Genomic DNA, 24582 nt, shown 5'->3' on the forward strand with positions numbered 1-24582 from the left:
ACACACACACACACACACACTTACACACAAAAAAAGGTACTACGCTTGCATATGCTGTGAATTTTACAAACAATCATTGGTTGTCTCTGTCAGTGCCGCCAACTTGTATGTGGCCAAGTATCTTGACCCCTACTTGACCAAGGCCAACAAAAGTCAACTGCTGCTACGCATTGTGGCTGAGGAGCGGTTTGTGGAGAACACTCCACCGGCTGTCCGCAAGTATTGCTGTTTGTCTCGTGATGGGACATCATTTGAGATCCCTGATGCTGAGGTCATTGGCCAGCACAGAATCATCATCACGACTGTGGAGATGGCTCTCACCCTGACCATCAAGAAGCTGAAAGGTTCACTAGTGCCGCTTTCCTTTCCCTTCCTCCACACACACACAGGCATGTGCGTGCATGCACATGCACACGCACACACACATGCACACAAACATACACACACACACACACACACACACACACACACAGATAGTCATTTACATATGCTTACAGTTTTGCACACAGATACCCACCCACCCACACCCTCACCTATGCATGCACCTACACCCATCCTGTCGAGCACTCATCCACACCCAAACCCACTACATCTACACCTATCCTGTATTTGTAGCATTGCATTAAAATATTTAGTCACTTTCACTATAACATTATTTGTTGCTTTTTTTGGGTACAAAAATACTCTTTTACTTCTGTTTTCTTTTTTAGATATGAAAATACTCTTATGAGTAAAAATGTCGCTTTTAAAATATTTCATATTTATAGAGTTTCAGTTTCAGTTTCTCGAGGCGTCACTGTGTTCGGACAAATCCATATATGCTTCACCATCTCTGCTAGGCAGATGCCTGACAGCAGCATAACCCAACGCACTTTTCAGGCCTTGAGTGCATGCTTATGTATTTGTGTACCTATCAGAATAGATTTCGTTTTACATAATTTTGCCAGAGGACAACACTCTAATTGCCATGGGTTCTTTTTCAGTGCGCCAAGTGTGTGCTGCACACGGGACCTCGTCTCATCCCAAAGACTAGACGCTCAGTTTGATTTTCCAGTCAAACTTTGGAGAAAGGGCGAGAGTGGTATTCGAATCCACACCCTCATGGACTCTCTGTATAGGTAGCTGAGCGTCTTAACCATTCTGCCACCTTCCTCCTCACACTTTACAAACCTAGGGTAGTCTCTCAGTGACTGACCAGCATGCTGAGTTCATGCTACGTCAGGCATCTGTTCCCTTAAGAAAAATTTTTTAAGCAGACGTGTAGCGTATTTGGATCAGTCAACATACTTTCACACCTCCTTGAAACTGAAACTCTATTAAAGTCTTCAAATCTTGTTTCCTGTGAAAGGTGCCTTCACTCACATCTTCATTGATGAAGCGGCGCAGGCTTTGGAGTGTGAGACCATCATGCCCCTAACGCTGGCCACAGACAAGACATGTGTGGTGCTGACAGGGGATCACCTGCAGATCAGTCCCAAGGTCAGTTCAGTTCAGTTTATTTACTGCGTTCGGACAAATCCATATACACTACACTACATCTGCTCAGCAGATGCCTGACCAGCAGCGTGAGAAAAAAAAAGCATAAACAAATGAATTGATACATCATTAAATTAATGAATAGATAAATAGATAATAAACAAACAAACAAATAACATTTTTAAAAAGTAGATAGATAGTGAAATAAAATAAAGTGTCGCAAGGTCAGCTCAGCCACTAGTGTTGCCTTTAACCTTTGCATTCCAAGTACTGATTTATTCGTAATCCCTGGTTGCTTCCCTTGAACTGAGTATGCATGTTCAGTTTCGCTTTCTCAGTCAGTTGTGTTCTTGCTTGGTGCATTGACTTGTTGGCTGTAACTTCCACTTTGTGGTTCTACGGTGTTTTCATGCAAATTGAGTGTGTTTTTAATGACGATGTCTGTGTTTTGTATATGAAGATTGGCTTTGACAGTGCACTCAGCTGTTGTAGGGCTTGTGCACTGAAACCACAGTGCATCTGCACTGATGGGGTACAGAGTGTTTGAATGGCATTGGGAGAGTCATGGGGCTTCAGGAACTCAGCATGAGATTTTGCTATTTATCAAATTATAAGATATGGTAAATACCTGTGTTTGTTCCCCACCAGTGTTTGGTTGTTTCCCTCCCAGTTCTGGTTGTATGACTCATTTTTGCAAGCGTTTTGTGTCAATTGTGATACAGCACATGTAAATGACTATCTTGATTACCATTGTCATTGTTGGAAATAACATTTCAATTCATCTTTATTATATACATAAGAGAAAAAAATCAAGCAGCGCAAACTCCATTTACAAAAAAAGAAAAAAGAAGAGAAAACACATCAACTTCAATTTATAACATCATAGAGCACTGGTCATCATAAGCTTAGCTTGAGCGGATTATCATAATCATTGCCTGAAACTAAATGTCTACTTTCTTCTGGTAGTAGCAGCGTTTTTGGTGGGTTTTTGTTTTTGTTTTTTTTGCTGCCCAACGTCTGCACCGTTTCAGTGGCATTTTTCCCACGCTGCTCATTCCGAATCCTCCAAACACAGCCACACTGGGGTTCATCTGTCACACTCCCAATGTCGGCAGTCCGCAGGGAACTATCGATGTTAGGTTGCCAGATGGCCACACACCAGAGGAGACCCTGCACTGCCACTGAGTCATTTCGGTGGTGTTCAGTGGTGCCTGTTTTGATTTAACGTACTTAGGACACCACCTACTAAGCCCCCTACTAACGACAATAATGGCTTAGTCACGGAGCCAGACTGAGTGAGCGTCCCTCCAACAACAGCCCCCCATGAATCTGCCGACACTGAAGACATTAACAGGACTCATCCCAAGCACGGAAGTGAAGGGGTATCTAAACTTAGGTCACCATGAGAGCAGGGCATGAAAGGCCACAGACTTTGGGACTGTTTTGTTTATATTGATGATGATGAAGGAAGTAGTAGTGTAGTAGTAGAAGTTAGTAGTAGTATATATATTATAACCAATTAAGTATGAGTTAAATTTGAATTGAAGTTGTAATAGTAGTAGTTTATTATGATCAGTTGAATGAGTTAAATTTGAATTGAAGTAGTAGTAGTGGTAGTTATATCATTTGAATTTGGTGTGTTGTGCTGGTGCCAGGTGTATTCTGTGGAAGCAAGACGTCAGAACTTCGGCAAGTCCATGTTGGAGCGATTGCATGACCACTACTTTCAGTTCTACCACCAGCTGCAGAAGATACCGAGGTCCACTGCCCTCACCATCTTCCTCACCATCAACTACCGCACAAAGGTGACTGTGGTTACTCGATAAGATGCTAATGTTGCAGTAGCCTTTAGATGGCCTCAGTGGTTGGTAAAACTCTAAGCACCAGAATCTGATTTGATTTGATTTGGTTATTTGATACCAATCTTGTCTCTTTCCCCATCAGCTGCAAGTAAGCCATCTTTTATTGTATTGTACTGTGTTGTATTATTCTGTATTACTCTTTTGTCACAACAGATTTCTCTGTGTGAAATCCAGGCTGCTTTCCCCAGGGAGAGTAAGTCAATATAATGAGAGCGCCACCCCTTTTCTTTTCCTTTTATTTTTTTTTCTGCATGCAAGTGTATTTGTTTTCCTATCAAAGAGGATTTTTCTACAGGATTTTGCCAGAGACAACCCTTTTGTTTCCGTGGGTTCTTTCATGTGTACGGGGAGCATGCTGCCCACGGGACCTCAGTTTATTGTCTCATTTGAATGACTAGTGTCCAGACCACCACTCAGGGTCTATTGGAGGGGGAGAAAATATTGGCGAATGTGGGGATCAAATCATTGGGCTCAGATTTTCTCCTTCCTAGGCAGACACGTTACCTCTAGGCCAGCACTCCAATATATCAACAGGAATGTTCGCTTGCCTTGCTAGACCAACTATTGTTCAGTTATTTTACTTTAAGTGTTCTTCAGTTCTCCAGTCCTGACTTCATATGGGTTCTACTTGTTGTTTTGGGGGGTTTTTTTTTTCTTTTTTTACTTTGAAATAGGTCTCTTTTATTGATGTGCAGTGCAGCCTTTAAGAAGGGTCGTCTATGTTTCCTAAAAAAAGGTTTTAGTAGTCTTGCATTGCAGTTGTTTTTTGTCACTGGTGTCATTGGAAATCAGTGTACATCACACTCCATCTGATTTGGTCTTATTAGTGTATACTATTTTACAAGGAAAGTAGAAACAAAGAGGCAGTTTTTCAATGAGGAAATGAAATAAGTGTTTTTTCCTGGACATGCATAGAAAGATTTTGCACATAGTGATCTTTAAAGTGATGAACAAATGTTTACTTGTACTGCTTTTTCCCCCACTGCTATGGTGTTAAGTTCTACACATACACGTGTGTGTATGTGTACATTTGTGACTGTATTCTTGAGCCTGTTCATGTAAAAAAAAAAGTTGTTTACAAACACTGGATTTTTTTTCACTGCTATGGTGTCCAGTTCTACATATACACATGTGTGTATGTGTACATTTTTGACTCTTTTCTTGAGCCTGTTCATGTGCCATTGATTCATTTGTCCTCCTCTACAGAAAGAGATCCTGCGGTTCATTTCCGCTGTCTTCTACGGAGGGCCGGAGAAACTGACGGCCAGCGGCAGCATTCCATCAGTGGTGGAGCTGACTCCCTTGCTGTTCTATGCTGTGCAAGGCAGAGAGATGCAGGAGCATGACAGCATCTCCTTCCACAACTTGGCGGAGAGCTCCGAGGTGGTGGAGCGAGTCATGGAGCTGTTGGACAACTGGCCACAGGAGTGGGGCAAGAAAGCTCCGGAGGAGATCAGCGTAGTCACTCCCTACCTTGATCAGGTAGGTCCTGCACTGAGTTCAGTTAAAAACCTCAAGGAGGCGTCACCTCTTTCAGACAAATCCATATATGCTACAACTAAGAAAATGCCTGACCAGCAGCATAACCCATCGTGCTTAAACCCTGCACTGAAGTGAAAGTAGAGGCACTGGGGTTGTTCGCTAGAAGGCAGTGATAAGTGATCAGAGTGAATGGGAAACTGATTTGGAAAGAAAGAATAACTTGAAAAGGTTCTCTCAGAATGGTTGACTTGAAAGTAAAGGTTATTTTGAAAAGTTAATCTCTAAATGACTGATTTGGAAGGAGCCATCTGAGCTAATAGTGGTGCTTCTTGATTTCCCATTTATGTGTGTGTGTGTTGTGTGTGTTTGTGTGTATGTATGTGTGTTTTACTTCCATTTGAAATGATAAAAGTACACATGTGAATCAAAAGCTATGATTTCTGTTATATTTAGCATTTCACGAACACTTTACACAAGCAGGTGGGACTCAGACATGGATTTTTTTTTTCCCCCTCTGTTCTCAGTAGAACGTTTTATCTTTTGAGTATGAAATTCATGTTGTGACGAGAAGGAGGACCTTGTTCTCTGTCATTTTTTTTTAACACGCATGATGACACACACACATGTATGTCTACAAACACATACACACATTCCTGTCCACACACACACACACACAATATGTACACCGCACAAATGCAACAGTCAGCCAAATGTGTTAGGGAATAGATACATGGGTAGATGATGATAGATCATAGATTTAGTGACAGATATTTACATGGTTTCATGTTCAGTAACTGTCCAGGACAGCAATGGCATGAATTTACAGTCATATTGTGTCTGTGTTGAGTTGGTCATGGGAAGACTGGACTCACTCCGTATGAAAGAAACTACTGTCATGTCACTGAAACTCACACTGAATGGGTAAGCTGAAAGTGTCGTTCCCATTGCAGGTGAAGCAGATACGTTACATTCTGAAAACCAAACGCAATCCTGATCTGCGTAGAGTAAACGTGGAAACAGTGCAGAATATTCAAGGTAACAGCTTTTAAAAAAAATCAAATTTGTGACTGACTGCCTGTTTTGTTCACTGCTGAATGAAATTTTTGTGCCTTTTATCATGTTTACATACATGAGCAAGGTGTACATAAATAAGGAAGCTGCTGGCATATGAAAAAGCAGATACAGGCTCAAAATGAAATATGGCAGTAGATCATGTGCGGTTTACATACATGAGCAAGGTGTACATAGATAAGGAAGCTGCTGGCATATGAAAAAGCAGATACAGGCTCAAAATGAAATATGGCAGTAGATCATGTGCACTGGCATACATGAGTTCAAGTCTGATATCATCTATTGGGAATTTGATGTCCAAACCATCACAAACACACACACACACACACACACACACACACACACACACACACACAGAGTGACACATACACATGAATGAGGACACATACACATACACACACACAATGACACATACACAGAGTGACACAGGTTCATATGAGGGCTCACATATACACGCATACACCATGCATGGACACATACACACACACACTCTCTCACTAACTCACTCACTCCACAAGCAACTTGCCATCCACAACAAAAGAAACCAAAGACGTTGTTGTAACACCACAATCCCACGTTATCCCAGGGAAGGAATTCCGGGCCCTGTTCATCTCCACTGTGCGGACGAGGAACCTGCTGGACAGTGAGCATGTGGCCAGAGCCCTGAAAGAGGCGGATGCAGTGGGGGACGTGGCAGACTTTGCCTTCCTGTCGGACTGCAAGCTGCTGAACACAGCCATGACCCGAACCAAGTCCCTGGTGGCTGTGGTGGGAGACCCCGTGGCCTTGTGTGCCATTGGTGACTGCATTCAGATCTGGCGCACCTACCTGAAGCACTGCCACAATATGGGCAGCATCCACCCACGCGGCATGACCTATGAGAGCATCAGGATTCAGGTCTGCATGATCAGAACACTTTTTGTTGGTTTATGGGTGTGTCAGCACACGGTGTTGAGTCCATGTGATTGACCTGTGTTTCAATTATCTGTGTGTCTGTGTAAGGATGTGTGTGTGAGTCCATGGTAGACTTTAACAATTCGTTTTCTGTGGAAATATTTTTATCTGTTGTCTGTCAATATAAAACTTGGCTTGAAAGTAGGAAAAAATCTGTTCTTTCCACATATTCTAATTATGAATGGCAGATGCTGGTGTCAGTGCAGGTGGAGGTGGGGTGTGTGATCGTCACTGTGAACTGTGTTGACAGGTGGTACAGCTGCAGGTCACCATGAACAAACGGCTGAAGGAGGTGGCCGAGCTGTGCAACCCCACTTCACAACCCTCCACCTCTCCCCTCCACCAGGGCCCAGCAAGTGACAAGAAACCACACACAGAGGAAGGTGTTGGCCTGGACACCCCAGCTGACAAGCCAGAGACAGCTGCTGGTGTCAGTGGTGTTGCTGACACAGTGATGCCTCCAAAGGATCCTGAGAAGACTTCACCTGCTCCCCTCAAGTCCCTCAAACCTGTCAGCAAAGTGAAGTTCACCAAGCCTACTATAACCTCAAAGGACAAAGCGACAGAATTATCTCTGACAGCAGATGAGATCTTACTTCAGCTGGCGGGTGATTTGGTGAGCAGCCCAGAGCCCCGGAGAATAGAGTGTGTGAGGGTGGTGGAGGAGAAAGGCCATGCCGTGGCGTCGTATGACCCAAGTCTGGAGAACGAAGACCAGCGAAGGAAGATGACGCAGGCGTCAGGTGCCGGCAAGGAGTTTGACAGCGATGAAGTGATCTATGAGGACACAGACAGGGACAGTCAAATGCTGACCCAGTACTTCAACTACAGTGAGAGCACTCTGCAGGACGTGCTCCTCAGTCAGCCAGACCACTTCAAGCTGTGCACCATCCACATTCACGGCGAGAGCTGCATAGCTAAGGTCCTCAACCCCCAGGATCATGTGCAGGAAGTGGAGGTCAGAGGGTCGCTGCATCGAGGGCGGGCATTTGACAAGGATGAAGTGGTGGTGGAGATCCTTGGAGAGTGTGAAGGGAAGGGTAACGAGAGCAAGGGAGTGCATGGCAGGGTGGTGGGAATCTGGCAGAGGGCCATCAACAGTAGTTGTCGTTCCTTTGTGTGCTCTGTCAACCCCACCAACATGGGCATGCTGAGCCCCATCAACCCAGGCGTTCCAAGCATCTACAATGTGCTGCTCCCAAAGGACGTGCAGCGGGTGAAGAAGGGCTTTGTGTGTGTCTACCAGCTGGCAGACAACAAGACGCTCACCTTCAGCCACTACGAGAAAGTTGAGGCCAATGCCACAGAGGGGAAACTGTTTGTGGTCAGGTATCTCAAATGGCTGCCCGGGTTCTCCAATCCAATCGGCATCGTTGTGGGAGTGCTGCCAGCGGGCCATGACTTGACCTCTGCCCTCAACATCTTGGACATCGAGTATCACCTGCCCACCCACTTCAGCAGCACTGTGATGCAGGAGCTGCAGTCTGAGTACCCCGAGGGCTACAGTCTGCCTGCAGAGGTCTACAGCTCACGTACCGACATCACCACCACCACCTGGTGCTTCACCATTGATTCTCCTCAGTCCACTGACATTCAGGTGGCTTTCAGCATCGACCAGCTGTCGGACACCTCCTATCGGGTGTGTGTCCATGTGACTGATGTGGCACACTTCATGAAGAAGGACTCAGCCCTGGACAGAGAAGCTCTACAGCGGGGCACTGCCATCTTGCCCATAGGTCGTGATCCTGTACCATTGGTGCCCAAGGAGCTGAGTTCTGAGGTGTGCAGTCTGCGAGTGGGCCGGAACAGCTGCGCGCTGTCAGTCTTCATGACGGTGACAGGGAGCGGGGAGGAGTGGCACGTGGTGCAGACTGCCATGGACCGCACCATTGTCACCCCAAAGCAGCACTTCTCCTTCGAGGAGGTGGAGAAGATCCTGGACGACGTGCAGAACGCAGAGAATGACTACATGAAGAGCTGCATCCTGGTGCTGTACCAGATCACCCATATGCGGCGCAAGCAGCGGAAGGGCAATGCCCACCTGGACTCGGACCTGGGCCCAGTGGAGGCGGCGTCCTCCCGTGCCCACCACCTGATGCAGGAGCTGCTCCTCATGGCCAACTCCCAGGTGGCCGACCAGCTGGTGCAGGTGTTCCCCCAGTGCACACCCCTCCTGCAGGAAGCGGCGCCCAACCAGAACAGGCTGGAGGAGTGGAAGGCGAAGCACGCTGCCGACGCCATCAACTCTGTGGCCCTCACCAAGCCCTTCCTGGAGGGCAGCAAGGTGATTCCCCTTGCTGAGTGCACAGCACAACAGCAGTCATGTTCAGCACTTCATCACAGCCACACATTCATATGTTTTTGTTTTGGAGAACTTTAGCAGTTCATTACAGCCACACATTCATATGTTTTTGTTTTGGAGAACTTTAGCAGTTCATTACAGCCACACATTCATATGTTTTTGTTTTGGAGAACTTTAGCAGTTCATGACAGCCACACATTCATACTTTTTGTTTTGGAGAACTTTAGTAGTCCATCATAGCAGTACATTTATATTTTCTTGTTTTGGATAACTTAAGCAGTTCATCACAACAATGCATTTATACTCTTTTTGCTTTGGAGAACAATATATATATGTGTGTGCATCCCCATGACTGAAGTCTGACAATGGCACAGGAAATGAATGATGAGTGCTTAAAGCCAGCTGTCAATCAGCTCTACCCAGGTTGGCAGCCTGTTATGCAATCTAGCCTGTCTTTGTTAAGCAGTCAGAGCTTGGACTCGGACTGATGTCAGGCGTTATATAAGAATTAATGATAACACACCATGTGTTTCAAGACATAACTGTGATGCGATACAAAACAGATTGGATTTAACTCATTGAAGATGCACCAGAGCTTCAGTACCGGTGCTCCGCCTGTTCAGAACGACATGCCATAGTGTAAGATATGACGGATCTCTGAATTTTTTTTCATACACTCAGCAGTGTTTAATTAAAGGGAAACTAATCAGGCTTTCTTGAAGGACCAGTCTAGGAAAAATTGAGTTATTTCCCCTTGACCATTAACTGAGTGAAAGGCTTTTTTTCTTGAATTTTCTTGACCCGGTCAGGGGTCACGATGCTTACACAACAAACATGGCGGCACAGTGAACGTACTTCCTGCGTGAGGCTGTCAAAATTGTGACAGAAGAAGGATCAGACTTTGAACGTGACCTCCTAGACACTGGTGATGAATTCTCTGATGATTTTTCTGATGATGATGACGTTCAGTTAGTACCAGATGATGATTTTGAAAGTGACGACAAATCTTTGCTGACTGATCCCTACGACGCTGAGACAGAAATCAACAGTGATACTAGTGATGGCCATACTGCAAGACAAGATGACTTGGTGACTGTAGATGTTGACGATGAGGAGTAAGAGTACTTGTATGAGTGGAAAAAAGACCTGGCAAACTTCCCACTGGCTGCACCTTTCACTGGGACCCCAGGACTCTCACCGACTTTCCAGACACGCCCACTCCTGTTGAGGTGAGTGTTTACAATTTGATATTGTTGATAATTTGTTTCTTGTGTAAATAATGTTGATTTTTACAATTTTTGATGAATAATTTGTATAGATTAATGTAAAATTATCATTTTATGTGTGTGCACTTACTAAATTGTGTGGGAGTGTATCTGTGCAATGGGTGTGTCAGTGTATTATGCATGTGCATGTCTGTGCATGTATTATTTATACTGTCACTCCTGAATTATTATGCATGTGTATATGCTGTGTAATATTATTGATGTCTATTTTGCATTTGTTTTGGTTTTTTTGCCCCTTTTATTGCAATACATGCAAAAGCTTTTCTTCTTTTTTTCTTCTTTTTGACTCACTTGTGTAAACAAAGTGAGTCAAACTTTAACATTGCCATTTTCTCTGCAAATACTTTGTCAGTTGACACCAAATTAGGCATAAAAATAGGAAAAATTCAGTTCTTTCCAGTCATCTTGTTTAAAAGAATATTGCACCTCTGGGAGGGGCACAAAAAAAAATTAAAAAAAGAAGCCAAATTATATGCAAACTGCATTTACTGTTATATTTATATTTTTTGTATTCTCTAAACTTGGAACTTTGATCTGATACTCTGACACAACAACAAGAGCAGTCATTATTATCATTTTTTGTTCGACTAACTGGAACGTCTTTTGCTAAGCATGGAAGTTTTAGTTATTTTGCAAACATTTTGGTGCAGATAGTAAAAAAGGGAAATTAATCTGTAATTAATGCTAGGGGACTTAATTTGCTTTAAACTGATCTTTCTCATCTTAAACATTACATTTTTAAAGTGTACTCAGTACATGAAAAGCTTGTGTGCTTTACTCTCAGTGTACAGGGCTTTCACTATGTTCATTCACCCAAGTGTTCTTTTTCGGAAAATACTAAAATCAATACGACGAGTGGACTTTACAGACCTATTAGTTGAGCCCTGAAGGTCATGGGCAAAAATCAATTGCGTACACATATTTGTACACATTCAAAGCGCGTGCTCATATTCTTCGCGAACGCGAACGATGCCATTTTGTTTCAAGTTGTTGACCTGCCCGTTCAATCCTATATTCAATGGACAATACACGATAACGTGATGGAAAGTTGAAAAAGGAGACCATTAAATATTTATTCAGAGAAAGATTTGTGAACGGCTCATCACTTACTGGATTATGCCCCAAACTGCCATAAAAATATCCACAGAATCAGTCGGAATTCACAGTTAAAAATTGTAAACCATGTGAGTTAATACCCTTGAATTGATCATGATGAAACGAAAAAATTTCCAGTTTTGACTTTTCTCAAAATGAAGTCCTTTTCACTTCTTACGACGTTTAAAAGTACTTGTACTTGGCTCTACATGTTATTAGTTTAACAAAATACTCAATTTTCATATCAACTTTTAAACTATAAAACTAGAATGAACATAAAAGAGAAATTGAATCGACCGTGTCATACTACATTCCCGGCGGGTGTAACTAAACTTGTACTTCTATCTAGATCTAGAGAAAACGGCTAAATGTTGCAGTGTGATTGCGGCAATAGCCACGTCTCCTTTACCACAGACTTAAAAAGAATTTTTAATTGCCCTTAAAGATTTTTTGAATGCCCAGGATACACCAGAATAATATGATTTAAACAGCGTTCTCACTGCGAATTCCGCAATTGATTTATCGCCCTTTAAAAAAGTATGTTCAAATATTAAATTTTAGAACGTCAGTTAAGGAGCCACGATAGTGTGATGGGTAAGACAGTTTCTTCTCACCCGAACACGCGGGATTTGAATCTGGTTAGGACTTCTTTTTTTTTTTTTTTTTTTTTTTTTGAACCTGAAGCTTTATAATAGCAAATACAGAACACATTTTAACGATTAGATTTTTTTTTTTTTTTTTTTTTTTTTTTGTGTGTATCACAAGTGAGTCTTGAAGGCCTTGCCTCTCTTGTTTTTCTTATGACAGCATTGTCTGTTACAGAAATTCAAAACACTTTACACGCATGAGGAGGAGATCTGCCAGACACAGGATCAGACATGGGGAGACTGAGGCCAGGCAGTCACTGGCCTGCTAATATTCCACCCACCAGGGAGCAGCAGACCAGGAAAACACAGAGAGTGCAAGGTGTGTTACGCCAAACACAAAACACAAGGAGCATCAAGAGGTGAAAAATGCAAAAAAAGCCACCACAAACAGTGTAAAGTGCCCGTCTGTGCTGTTCCATGCTTTGAGGTGTTCCACACAGTCAAGGACTACAGCAAATAATAATCTAGCTGCAGCAGAAATGTGTAAATAGTTTGTTTTTTCTTCTTTTTTTCAAGTGATAGATTTGCATGGTTTTGCGTTTTCTGTTTTTCCAGTGTTGTGATCTTTTATTTTATTTTATTTAACAGTTTGTTGTGCAACATTTGCCTTCAAACTGGAACCTTACTGTGTGAGAAAATCATCTTATGCTTCTTCGTGGGCTAGCTAATGGATATGACATGCCTGGTGAGTACAGTATACCTATTTTTCAATTTTATTTGTTTTTCAGTATTTAGTGACATAATTTAAAATATTAAAAGAAATATTTAGCAGCATTTAATGAGAAAACTGTTTTAAAATGTTAAAAGAAGAGATAGTAAACTTTCTAGTGATATATAATTTGTATGTCTTTGTCTCTGTGTGAAAGTGTGTTGAATTTTTTTAATATGCCAATATTTGCCCGTAACAGCAAAACTACATGAACTGTTTAACTACGTCTCCATAGAGTTAATGTTCTTGTTCACAGTTTTCAAGTTGAGTTTCAAAAATGCAAATACATATAATATGGAAACTCCCTATTGTACATGTGTAATCTTGAGCTTGACTGTTGCGTTGACACACACTTCACAATTCATAAAGCTTTCTGCTGCATTAACACAAATCTTTGGGTTCACAGGCTTGGAAAGTATGTATAAAAATTTACTTATTCCTTCATTTTGTTAATTTTTTCTAATTTCATTTTATGGTGTAGTTTGCAAACCAAGGAAGGTTCTCAAGGCCTGGCTGGCACATTGGGGTTAGGTAGGTAGGTAGTGCATTGGGTTTGTGTGCAGGTCGGGCTTTTATCTATTTTTTTCAAGCAGATATGATGTAGTGTCCACATGCTTTGACTCCTTGAAACTGAACCTGACGCTATGTGGTTCCCATAATTCTTCCAGACGTCACAAGTTTTCAGGGGTTTGTTACAGGTGTGCACATGCCGCATGGTGTGCATGTGCGTGTTCGGCTACATGCGAGACCAGGAGGTCAAACCTCTGGACCATTTCGATGTGGTGACAGTCCTGTGGAACCAGGCGTTGGCTGCCGCCCCCTTTGGGTACACACATGTCATTCAGAAGGTGGTGGCCACGCCCACCCTCCACCCACAGACCAGCGTGGCGCTGAAGGAACTGCAGGACATCATCCCCCCACAGCAGTTTGTCTGCTCTGGTGATGTGGATCCCTCACAGCAAGGTGGGCGGGGTTGGAACTGAGAGCAATGTGTGTTGTTGGTGTGTGTGTATGGGTTTGTGGTTCATGTGGGTAGGGGGGTGTGGGGGGGGGAGAGTTGTGTGTGTATGTGTTTTGAGTTGGTATGTGTGTGTGTGGCGTGTGTATTGTGTGTGGATGTGCATGTTTGTGTGTGCATGTGGTGTGTGTGTGTAGTGCATTGGTCTGTGTGTGTGGTGTGTGTATTGTGCATATGTGAGTATGTGTGTTGAGCATGTGTGCGGTGAGCATGCATGTGTGTGTATATGCATGTGGTATGTGTGTGTGTGATGTGTGCATGTGATTCAATGTGTGTGTACATATGCACCATGCTGCTTACTTTGTGCCTTCTAAAGAATGCTTATGACTGAAAATATGTGCTGATCATTTGATTGAAGCATATTAGTGAACCTGGTTTATTTATTTTTATCATTTTGTTTTATGTAATTGTATGATATGTTTACTATTTGACTTTTATGTATGAAATTATGTACTTTATTTGTTTGTCAGTTTGGAGAATTAAGAGTTGGTGATTTTTTGCATTTCTCTGTTGATCAGGTCACTACAGGATAAATTTACCATGCGTAATGTTTGTCTATTAGGAGGCACCATGGTTTAATCAGGTGTTGACTTCAGATCCAGTGTTCACCAGTGACCAGGGTCTCATTTCAGCATGGTGATTTGTCCTTAAAAAAAGCACACTACTCCGATTTTCCTCACTCCACTCAGGTGTGAATAGGTACCTGACTTCGGCTGGAGAAGGTTAAAACAGTAGGAGGAGAGGACAGGGCCCACATTACTTTGCTGAGCCCAGCACACAGTAAAGATGAACTCTGTCCTATTGACCATATTAGGTGATAGGACCTTTATCCTCAGTTTTGGTGTCGTATACTGTACCATGTCAAACTGATGCAAACTAGGCCTATCAGTTTGCTCTGCTTGGCAAGATTTTGTGCAGCTGACAGTGAAAAGACGCCCAGCCTTGCCTGGGAGTTCTCTGCTCTAATGACCATGATAGGTGATGGGACCATCAACCGTTAGCCTTGATATCTGTCTGTTGGTCAGGTCACTACCGGCTGAACTTGCCGTGCTTCACAGCCATGACAAGCCCCCTGCACAGCTACATCGGTATCATGGTGCAGCGTCTCATGACAGCCATCATCACCGATGACCTCTGCCCTTACACCCAGCCGGAGGTCACACAACTGGCAGCCGCCTGCAACCACAGCCAACAGCGCGCGGACAGCTACACAGCGGCCAACGCCCTGGTTCACCTGGCCACCTCCCTCCAGTCCCGCCCCCTCACCCTCTTCCCCGTTCTGGAGAAGGTGGATGGCCAGAAGGTGCTGTTGCACTTCCCCAATTTCCCATCAGTCCTCAAAGAGGAGCGTACTGTCAGCCTGACGTCGCTTCAGCTGTCCACGTTGCCACAGGTGTCCTCAGACGGAGAGCAGGTAGGAACCATAGCTAGCTTCCATGTGAGGAGAGAGAAAGTTTCAGTTTCAGTCTCAGTTTCAGTTTGAAATAGGCGTCAAAACTTGTGGGCTGATACATAAATGTGAAGCCACATCTCCTGAGAAAAAAACAGGAGCAGATGCCTGAGCTTTGCACAAACCCAACGCACTGGTCAGGCCTTGAGAGAGAAAGATGGGGATCACAGTGACTGGAAGTAACAAAAACATTCTGAAATTTATTAGTTTGGTATACATTGATGAATGGTAATATTTTTGATGTGTGTGAAAGGATTTTGTGACGATGTTGTGAAATGCCTTCATTAAGAGAGTTGCAAGAGGAAAAGCGAAAAAAAAGTTTTTGATTATGAGTTACTGGAGATTATAATTCATGAGCTAAAAAAAAGGATATAATAGTCAAGGGAAATAAAATCTTTTTAAGAATAGAATGATTGGAAAATCGATAGATTGAATGTTCACACCACACTAGCCAGAAGGGTTTGCAACATGCTCACCTTGAACAAGTGTCACAAGATCAGTTTCATGTTTAAGAATGTTTGGTTCAGAATTATTTATGTTCAAGTTCAGGATTTTATATCCCTTATCCTCCCCCCACACCCCCGTTCCTCCTCTTTCACAAATAAAAGAAACCCCACTGTTGTTACCCTGCACAGGTGAAGGTGACCTGGCAAGGCAGGATCTATGATGCCTCTCCCTCAGACACCAGTTCGGTGGCAGGAAATCGACAAGGCGCGGTGGAGTTGTGTGCTGATAGCTTTGTCAGCCACGTTCCCCCGTTCCACTGGCAGACACTGCTGACTGCTGTGAGGGAAGAGAACGAAGAGAAGTTGCTGAAAAGTGTGCCTGTGACGCAGGTTCGTCACCATTGTGGACAGGTTGAAGAGGAAGAGTGTGTGTTTTTGTGTGCGCAGAGTGAGAGTGGGTATTTGTGTGTGTGTGTGTGTGTGTGTGTGTTGCATGTGTGTGTGTGTGTATATGTGTGTGTGTGTATGTATATGTGTGTGTGTGCATGTGTGTGTGTGTTCGTGTTTGTGCAGATGTAAATGAATGAAAGAAACCTGGGCTTGTATTTGAGTTGATTGGTCAATGTATATGAAAGTGAGTATTTAAAATTTTTCTCTGGCATAACATTCTTTCTTCATTCTTTTCCTTGAATTTTCAGGAGCATATCAGCAGCTCCATGTCGGAGGGCCGATTCGCTATTGACGTCAGCTCAGAGCCACGCCCAGGTGGTGTGATCCACCACTTCTCCGAGTTCTCTCTCTCCCTGCACACCTGCATGGTGCTGCAGATCCAGGTGACAGCGGAGCTGCTCCGAGGCCTGTTGTGCCCGCGCCTCCAGCTGATTGGCCTGACGCCAACACTGGACCTGTGTCTGGAGCACTACACCAGCCCCGCAGAGTGCTTCACCAAGCTGACGTCCCTGCCAGCTGCCCCCAACACCCACGTAGATGAGGCGGCCTACCAGCAGTGCTGGATGCCCATCCTGTCCCTGGAGGCAGTGGAGACGGCCGTACACAGCCAGGCCTCTGCCACCATCCACAACGTCTTCGTGGAGTGGAAGCAGCGGTCCACGGTGGGCGAGAAAGGCGAGGAGTCCAGCATCGTCGGCAAGTTCTCCCTGAGCCAGTCCTTCTGCAAGGAGCGTGCCATTTTCTTCTCGGGCGATGCACAGTCCGGCGACAACCTGGATGTGTTTGGGTTGGAGGGTTCGGTTCCTGTGCCTCACGACCTGCTGTGCGTGCGCTACAAGGGCCTGGAGATGCCGGAGCAGCAGGGACTGGATGAGCGGGTGGTGGCGCTGGTCAGCATGGGGTCGTCGGTAGTCAGCTGGGTGGGGCACTGCATGGTGCACAAGGTAAAGCACAACAAGAAAGGCATGGTCAGCGTCCAGGTGCGGCTGCAGTCCTCCACTGTGGAGATGCCAGCCGTGCTGCTGAACTCCTCTGTCACCAGCCAGGTGCCCTGCACTGTGGAGTGGGTCCCCAAGACCACCCTCTGTCGGTGAGAGTGTGTGTGTTGCCAGTGTAGACTGATTTCCCTGTGTCGGTGAGAGTGTGTGTGTTGCCAGTGTAGACTGATTTCCCTGTGTCGGTGAGAGTGTGTGTGTTGCCAGTGTAGACTGATTTCCCTGTGTCGGTGAGAGTGTGTGTGTTGCCAGTGTAGACTGATTTCCCTGTGTCGGTGAGAGTGTGTGTTGCCAGTGTAGACTGATTTCCCTGTGTTGGTGAGAGTGTGTGTGTTGCCAGTGTAGACTGATTTCCCTCTGTCAGTGACAGTGTGTTGCCAGTGTAGACTGATTTCCCTCTGTCAGTGACAGTGTGTTGCCAGTGTAGACTGATTTCCCTCTGTCAGTGACAGTGTGTGTTGCCAGTGTAGACTGATTTCCCTCTGTCAGCGAGAGTGTGTGTGCGTTGCAAGTTCAGACTGATTCAGGGATTCTTGCTCTTTTTCTGGGAAAGGAGTTCTTTGAAGAACTGTTGAATGTGGTCTGCAACAATATATCATTTAACATTTGGCGGCAGATTTTAACATTAACTGTAAAACTTTGTTGTTGTGAAATTTTAGGTTGGATTTTTTGCATTTGTTTTCCAGCATGATGGTATGGGTTTAAAGATAATAAGATTTCTTCATGTTATCTCAAGTTACCAGTTGAGTTAGGTTGAATATCAGCAATCTCATGACAGATGCAGTTATGTAAAGATTGTGACATGAATGTGATTGGTGATGAGTTTTGTTTGGGTATTTTTATGAACTAAATTTTCCACCTTGAGGGCTGCATTGATCCCAAAGAATTTTTTCTGGTGAAGTTCTTGTTCAGTCAGTGCAGTTTGCTTCGTTCTGCAAAGAATGGTTGTTGTTGTTTTTTTCCGAGATGCCGGCCTGAGTAGAGTCAATGAGAGAAGGAAGGAGAGATGGAGGTCCTGACAGATACAGCTGGTTGTCATCAGAAAAGCTATGGTAGGACAACAAATGATGATTCAGGATGGTGGAAATTGGTTGTGTTTCGAGAACAAACAGAATGGGCCCAAGCATGGAGCCTTGTGGCACACCAAACTGTACGTCGGAAGGGGAGGATGAAAGACCGTAAACAGAAACAACATTGGACTGGTCAGACAGACAAGAGCGGAACCATGAGAGAGCAAAATCGCAGATTCCAAAAGTGCGATTCAGACAGTTGAGAATCTGATGATCAACAGTATCAAATGTGGCTGAAAGATCAAGGGAGAGAATAGAGATTTCGTCGTTGTCAAGAGAAGTTAATAAATCGTTCACAATTTTGAGAAGGGCTGTCTCAGTGCTATGACCGATGCAGTAAGCAGACTGAAATGGGTAATTTAAGTTATTGGTAGTTACTGTGTAGCCTCAGTTAAAAGAATAGCAGGAAATGAGTAGCAACACTGAAAAGAACAACAGGAAATATGTGGCATCAATTAAGAGAACATAACAAATCTGCAGAATTACACAAAATTCAGTTTGTACAGGAAAGGAGACAGATTCACAACATAAGCAAACCATGCTCTCTATTCACAGGGGTGAACATTCATGATGTGAGACCAAAAAGAGGTTTTTATTTTTTAGTCAGATAGTGTAAGTGTAGGGAAAATCAATGACTAATTGCTTGTAACTTGTGTGTACGATGCACTGTAAGGTGATGATTGTCCTGCAGCCAAATGGAGCACAGTGTAGCGTGCCTGACCAGCGCATCAGACCTGGCCAAAGACATTGCAGTGGGCCGTAAACCTTTCAACTCTGGTGAGTGGCAGGGAGAGGGAGATTGCCAGCAAAGAAAGATCAGCAGTGGTGCTTTTACTGGCTAAGGCATTGGTGCCAAACCTCCCAGATTTTTCCAGGAATTTCATGGCTGTTCCCATAATCATTCAATGCCGTGCTGATGACTTTGTGATTGTCATTCCGAACAAATGCACAGAAATTTTCAGTGGTGGTAGTGCCCCATGTTAATTGTCACTAAATCAAAAAACGAAAATAAGCAACAGAAATACAATTTACAGTTGCTTGAAAATACTTGAAAATAACATCAAAATATTGATTAGTGAGTTTGTTACGTATCAGAAAAGAGATACATCATGTGTCACATAAGACCATCAACATTTTATGAACTTGAGAGGTTTTCATGAAAATGGTTTTGTAGCATTGTGATATAATGGTTCTCCTTGTTTCTTTCTCTCTGTTTTCACAAGTTGTGCATTAGTAATGTAATGGGTTTTTTGTTGTTTTTTGTTTTGTTTTTTGTGCATGTGCGAATTGCTTGAATGAAAAGAGAAAATTTTCCATTTCAGAAAGTTAGGCACATAATTCAAATTTTTGACAACTGAAGTTATCAGAATTGTTCACAACCAATATTTTAGATAGACAGTGGATTTTGGGGGGTTTTTTGGGTTTTTTTTTTCTGTCTTGTTTAAATATCAGTTATTATTGCATGCAGATGTCAGTATGCTTGCAGGCATGTATGTATGTTGTAGAATACATCCTTTGAAGAAAATCACTGTCTGTTTGTTGTTGACACTAAGACTTTTTCCCCCCACATAGTTGACCAGTCAGATGTGGGGTTCCTGGTGGAGAAGATCAGCCAACAGCTCAATGCTGGTCAGAAAGAAGCCGTGCACCTGGCCCTCAAACAGCCATTCACCGTCATCCAGGGCCCCCCTGGCTCGGGGAAAACCTTCATGGCGTCCCACCTGGCCAGTCTGTACGTGGAGCGTAACCGCATGACACCCCAGCCGGCCAGCCATGACATGGCGCGGGCCCAGGTGTTGATCTGTGCCTCGTCTGACACAGCTGTGGACGTCATCGCAGGTGGGTCACCTGTTTGAAATGCGCAGTCACTTGAATAATAATGATGATAATAATAATAACAATAATGATAATTATAATTCTAATTTACCTTTATATAGCGCCCTTACTAAGAGCTCAGGGCACTTTACATGAAAGAAAAAATACAAATTGCAAAAATCATTCATGACCAATCTTTCACAAAATGCCTCCCTCCCCTGTCCCCCCAGTCTCACTTTCCCACTCTTCATGCATCCAAAGTGAGCTGACATGGATGGTGTCGGAGAAGAATGAAGTTCAGAGTGCTTACAGACAGGTTTTGAAAAAATTTCCTTTTTAGTGAAGAGTGAAAAGCAGAGATAGAATCAGATGTACGGATATGATGAGGAAGGTTGTTCCAGATATGAAGAGCAGCAAAGAGGAAAGAACTTCACCAGAGGTTCTTGTATAATTACACCTGTATGGTGTTTACGGTAAAACATTTATATTTGTTAGGTGTTTACAATCAGTCAAATGGTCAAATCAGTTTGATGTTTACATTCAATGAATGTTTACACCTATTAAGTGTATAATTACGTCTCTTTGTTTGCAGTCAGTCAAATAATTATACCTGTTTAATGTTTACAAAGAATTTCACCTCTTTGAGATATACAACCACTTGGATAATTACATCTGTTTGATGTTTGCAATCAAATATTTACATCTGTTAGATGTTTACAATTAGTCAAATGATCAGACCTGTTTACCCATTTAACCGAGGGGAGTTAACATCCTCGGCAAGCTTCCATGCCATACTGATGCAGAAAAAGGCAGATGGTATACTGTTTTTTCTCCAAATTTCATGTGGATGCATTCAGAAATACTGTAGAATTCTGTTCCCTGTGTTTGTGGTTTATGCATATGTAGGATCAAGAAAAGCGTTACAATGAGATAGATTTTGACACCTGAGCAATGCTTGGATCAGGGCTCAATGAGTTATGTATAATTACACCTATTTCATGTTTGCAATCAATCAGGTAATTACACCTGTTTGATGTTTACTGTCAAATAATTATGTCTATTAGATGTTTGAATTCAGTCAAAGAATTGCACACATTGGATGCTTAGAATCAATAAAATAATCACATCTGTTAGATGTTATCAATTGGTAAATTACACCTGTAATGTGTCAACTATCAGTTTGATGATTATATTACTGCTTTATTATGTAACTTGTAATCACATTTGCTGTGTGTTTTTAATTAACTAATCTTTACACCTGTAATGTGTCAACTATCAGTTTGATGATTATATTACTGCTTTATTATGTAACTTGTAATCACATTTGCTGTGTGTTTTTAATTAACTAATCACACCTTTTTTATGTCAGCAGTCAATCTGATGATTACATCACTGCTTTACTATATTACTGGTAATCACATCTCTGAAGTGTTCTCAATCAAGTAGTTACAACTGTTTGATGTCAACAGTCAATCTGATAATTACATTACTACTTCATTATTTTACTTAAAATCACATCTTTTATACGTTCTCATTCAAGTTATTACACCTGTTTGATGTCAGCAGTCAATCTAATAATTGCATTACTACTTTATTATATTACTTGTAATCACATCTGTTAGATGTTTTCATTCAAGTAATTGCACCTGTTTGATGTCAACAGTCAATTTGATAGTTGCATTACTACTTTATTATATTATTTGTAATCACATCTTTTAAGATGTTTTCATTTAAGTAATTACAACTGTTTGATGCAAGTGTCAATGTGATAATTACATTACTACTTTATTATATTACTTAAAATAACATCTCTTTAGATAGTTTAAGTAATCACACCTGTTCGATGCAAACAGTCAATCTGATCAATACATTACTACTACTTGTAATCATATCTGTTGAATGTTTTCATTCAAGTAATAACACCTGTTTAATCTTAACAGTCAAACTGATAATTTCATCAGAACTTGATCTTACCAGGCAAACTGATGTTTACATTACCACTTCGTTATGCCACTTTTAATGCGGCAGTGCCCCTACAACCCTGGAGGGTCTTCTGGGAGCATTAAGCAGAAGGCGGTACATCATTACAAACGCTTTCTTTGCCTTGTCAAACAGCCCACCTGAAAAGCCTGAGTCAGACGGCTCCCCGGATGGTGCGTGTGTACGATGAGGTGGTGGAATGTGTGGATTTCCCAGTGCCTCGCAGCACCATCTCCCCCAACAGGCTGAAGATGACTCGCCCCGGCTGCCAGCAGCTCCAGAAAATGGCCCTTCACCACCTGATCCGCTCCCCACCCAACAGCTTCTACAAGAAGATACAGGAGTTCGACCTGCTGTTTGGATTGTATCCCAACGATATTACGGATGACCAGGTAACTGTTGGTGTGACTTACTTGCTTGCTTACAGCCTGTTATTCCTTGTCTTTGGTATGTAGGGCAGCATTGAAGAGCTGCCACTATTGTCTGGTTTGGGCCACTCTCTGATTGGTACCAGCTGCTGGTGTTTTTGGTTTTTTATTTGGGGAAAGGTGATATTTCGAAACTTTTTCTTTTACAGAATACACTGATGACTTCAAGAAAAGCTGCAAAAAAAGTAAAGAATTAAAAGTGGTGTTTCAAAACTTGTACATCTCTATGTGTGTGTGTGCATGTGTGTGTGTGTGTGTGTGTGTGTGCTTGTGTGTGTGTGTGTGTGTGCAGGTGAGCATGCATACCTAGCATAGTGATGATGCCATTGTCAGTCAAATAGTTTTACCATTTTACAACCACTGCTTAATACTTTGTTATGCCTTGAAAGAGGTGTAGCTGTGTGTTGATGTACAGGTTGTTGCTGTGTGTTAATGAAAGGGGTGTTGCCGTGTGTTGCTGAAAGGTGAAAGGAGGGGATGATGCCGTGTGTTGCTGAAAGGTGAAAGGAGGGGATGTTGCTATGTGTTGCTGAAAGGAGAAGGGAGAGGATATTGCTGTGTGTTACTGAAAGGTGAAAGGAGGGGATGTTGCTATGTGTTGCTGAAAGGTGAAGGGAGGGGATGTTGCTGAAAGGTGAAAGGAGGGGATGTTGCTGAAAGGTGAATGGAGGGGATGTTGCTGAAAGGTGAAAGGAGGGGATGTTGCTGTGTGTTGCTGAAAGGTGAAAGGAGGGGATGTTGCTGTGTGTTGCTGAAATGTGAAAGGAGAGGATGTTGCTGTGTGTTACTGAAAGGTGAAAGGAGGGGATGTTGCTATGTGTTGCTGAAAGGTGAAGGGAGGGGATGTTGCTGAAAGGTGAAAGGAGGGGATGTTGCTGAAAGGTGAATGGAGGGGATGTTGCTGAAAGGTGAAAGGAGGGGATGTTGCTGTGTGTTGCTGAAAGGTGAAAGGAGGGGATGTTGCTGTGTGTTGCTGAAATGTGAAAGGAGAGGATGTTGCTGTGTGTTACTGAAAGGTGAAAGGAGGGGATGTTGCTATGTGTTGCTGAAAGGTGAAGGAAGGGGATGTTGCTGAAAGGTGAAAGGAGGGGATGTTGCTGAAAGGTGAATGGAGGGGATGTTGCTGAAAGGTGAAAGGAGGGGATGTTGCTGTGTGTAGGTGAAAGGAGGGGATGTTGCTGTGTGTTGCTGAAAGGTGAAAGGAGGGGATATGGCTGTGTGTTGCTGAAAGGTGAAAGGAGAGGATGTTGCTGTGTGTTGCTGAAAGGTGAAAGGAGAGGATGTTGCTGTGTGTTGCTGAAAGGTGAAAGGAGGGGATGTTGCTGTGTGTTGCTGAAAGGTGAAAGGAGAGGATGTTGCTGTGTGTTGCTGAAAGGTGAAAGGAGAGGATGTTGCTTTGTGTTGCTGAAAAGAGGCGTGGCTTTGTGTTGCTGAGAGGGGTGTTTGCTGAAAGGGGGTTGCTGTATGTTCTTCAAAGGGGGCGTTGTTGTGCTTAGCTGAAAGGAGGGATGTTACTGTGCGTTGCTGTAAGAAGCATAGCTGTGCATTTTGGAAAGGAGTGTTGCTGAAAGGGTGTTTGCTGTGTTTTGCTGAAAGAGGCATGACTTTCAGTTGCTTAAAGGGACGTGGCTGTATGTTGCTGAAAGGGCCGTTTGCTGAAAGAAGTGTTGCTGTGTGTTGTTGAAAGGGGTGTTGCTGAAAGGGGCATTGGTGTGTGTTGTTGAAAGGGGTGTTGGTGTGTGTTGCTGAAAGGGGCGTTGCTGTGTTGCTGTGTGTTGCTGAAAAGGGTGTTGCTGTGTGTTGCTGAAAGGGGTGTTGCTGAAAGGGGCGTTGCTGTGTTCCTGGTGTTGCTGTGTTGCTGAAAGGGGCATTGCTGTGTGTTGCTGAAAGGGGCGTTGCTGTGTTGCATGTGTTGCTGTGTGTTGTTGAAAGGGGCATTGCTGTGTGTTGCTGAAAGGGGTGTTGCTGTGTGTTGCTGAAATGGGCATTGCTGTGTGGTGCTGAAGGGGGTGTGGTTTTTAGTTGCTGAAAGGGGCGTGGCTGTGT

General features: G+C 43.4%; 1 protein-coding gene across 4 annotated transcripts in view; it reads left to right on the forward strand.

Moving 5' to 3' along the window:
• LOC143292745 (3'-5' exoribonuclease HELZ2-like) overlaps positions 1–24582 on the forward strand; it is a 99542-nt gene that overhangs the window by 58415 nt on the left and 16545 nt on the right. For all 4 annotated transcript variants that reach the window (XM_076603285.1, XM_076603288.1, XM_076603287.1 and 1 more), the window contains 14 exons: positions 94–344; positions 1349–1479; positions 3132–3281; positions 4545–4820; positions 5771–5855; positions 6478–6788; positions 7096–9129; positions 13583–13847; positions 14928–15316; positions 15988–16188; positions 16497–17338; positions 19005–19090; positions 19886–20152; positions 22244–22500. In XM_076603285.1, the coding sequence (XP_076459400.1) occupies positions 94–344; positions 1349–1479; positions 3132–3281; positions 4545–4820; positions 5771–5855; positions 6478–6788; positions 7096–9129; positions 13583–13847; positions 14928–15316; positions 15988–16188; positions 16497–17338; positions 19005–19090; positions 19886–20152; positions 22244–22500 (5545 nt within the window). The remainder of the gene's footprint in view (positions 1–93; positions 345–1348; positions 1480–3131; positions 3282–4544; positions 4821–5770; positions 5856–6477; positions 6789–7095; positions 9130–13582; positions 13848–14927; positions 15317–15987; positions 16189–16496; positions 17339–19004; positions 19091–19885; positions 20153–22243; positions 22501–24582) is intronic.

This window comes from Babylonia areolata, chromosome 18, assembly GCF_041734735.1.
Source record: "Babylonia areolata isolate BAREFJ2019XMU chromosome 18, ASM4173473v1, whole genome shotgun sequence".
Taxonomy (NCBI): Eukaryota; Metazoa; Mollusca; class Gastropoda; order Neogastropoda; family Buccinidae; genus Babylonia; species Babylonia areolata.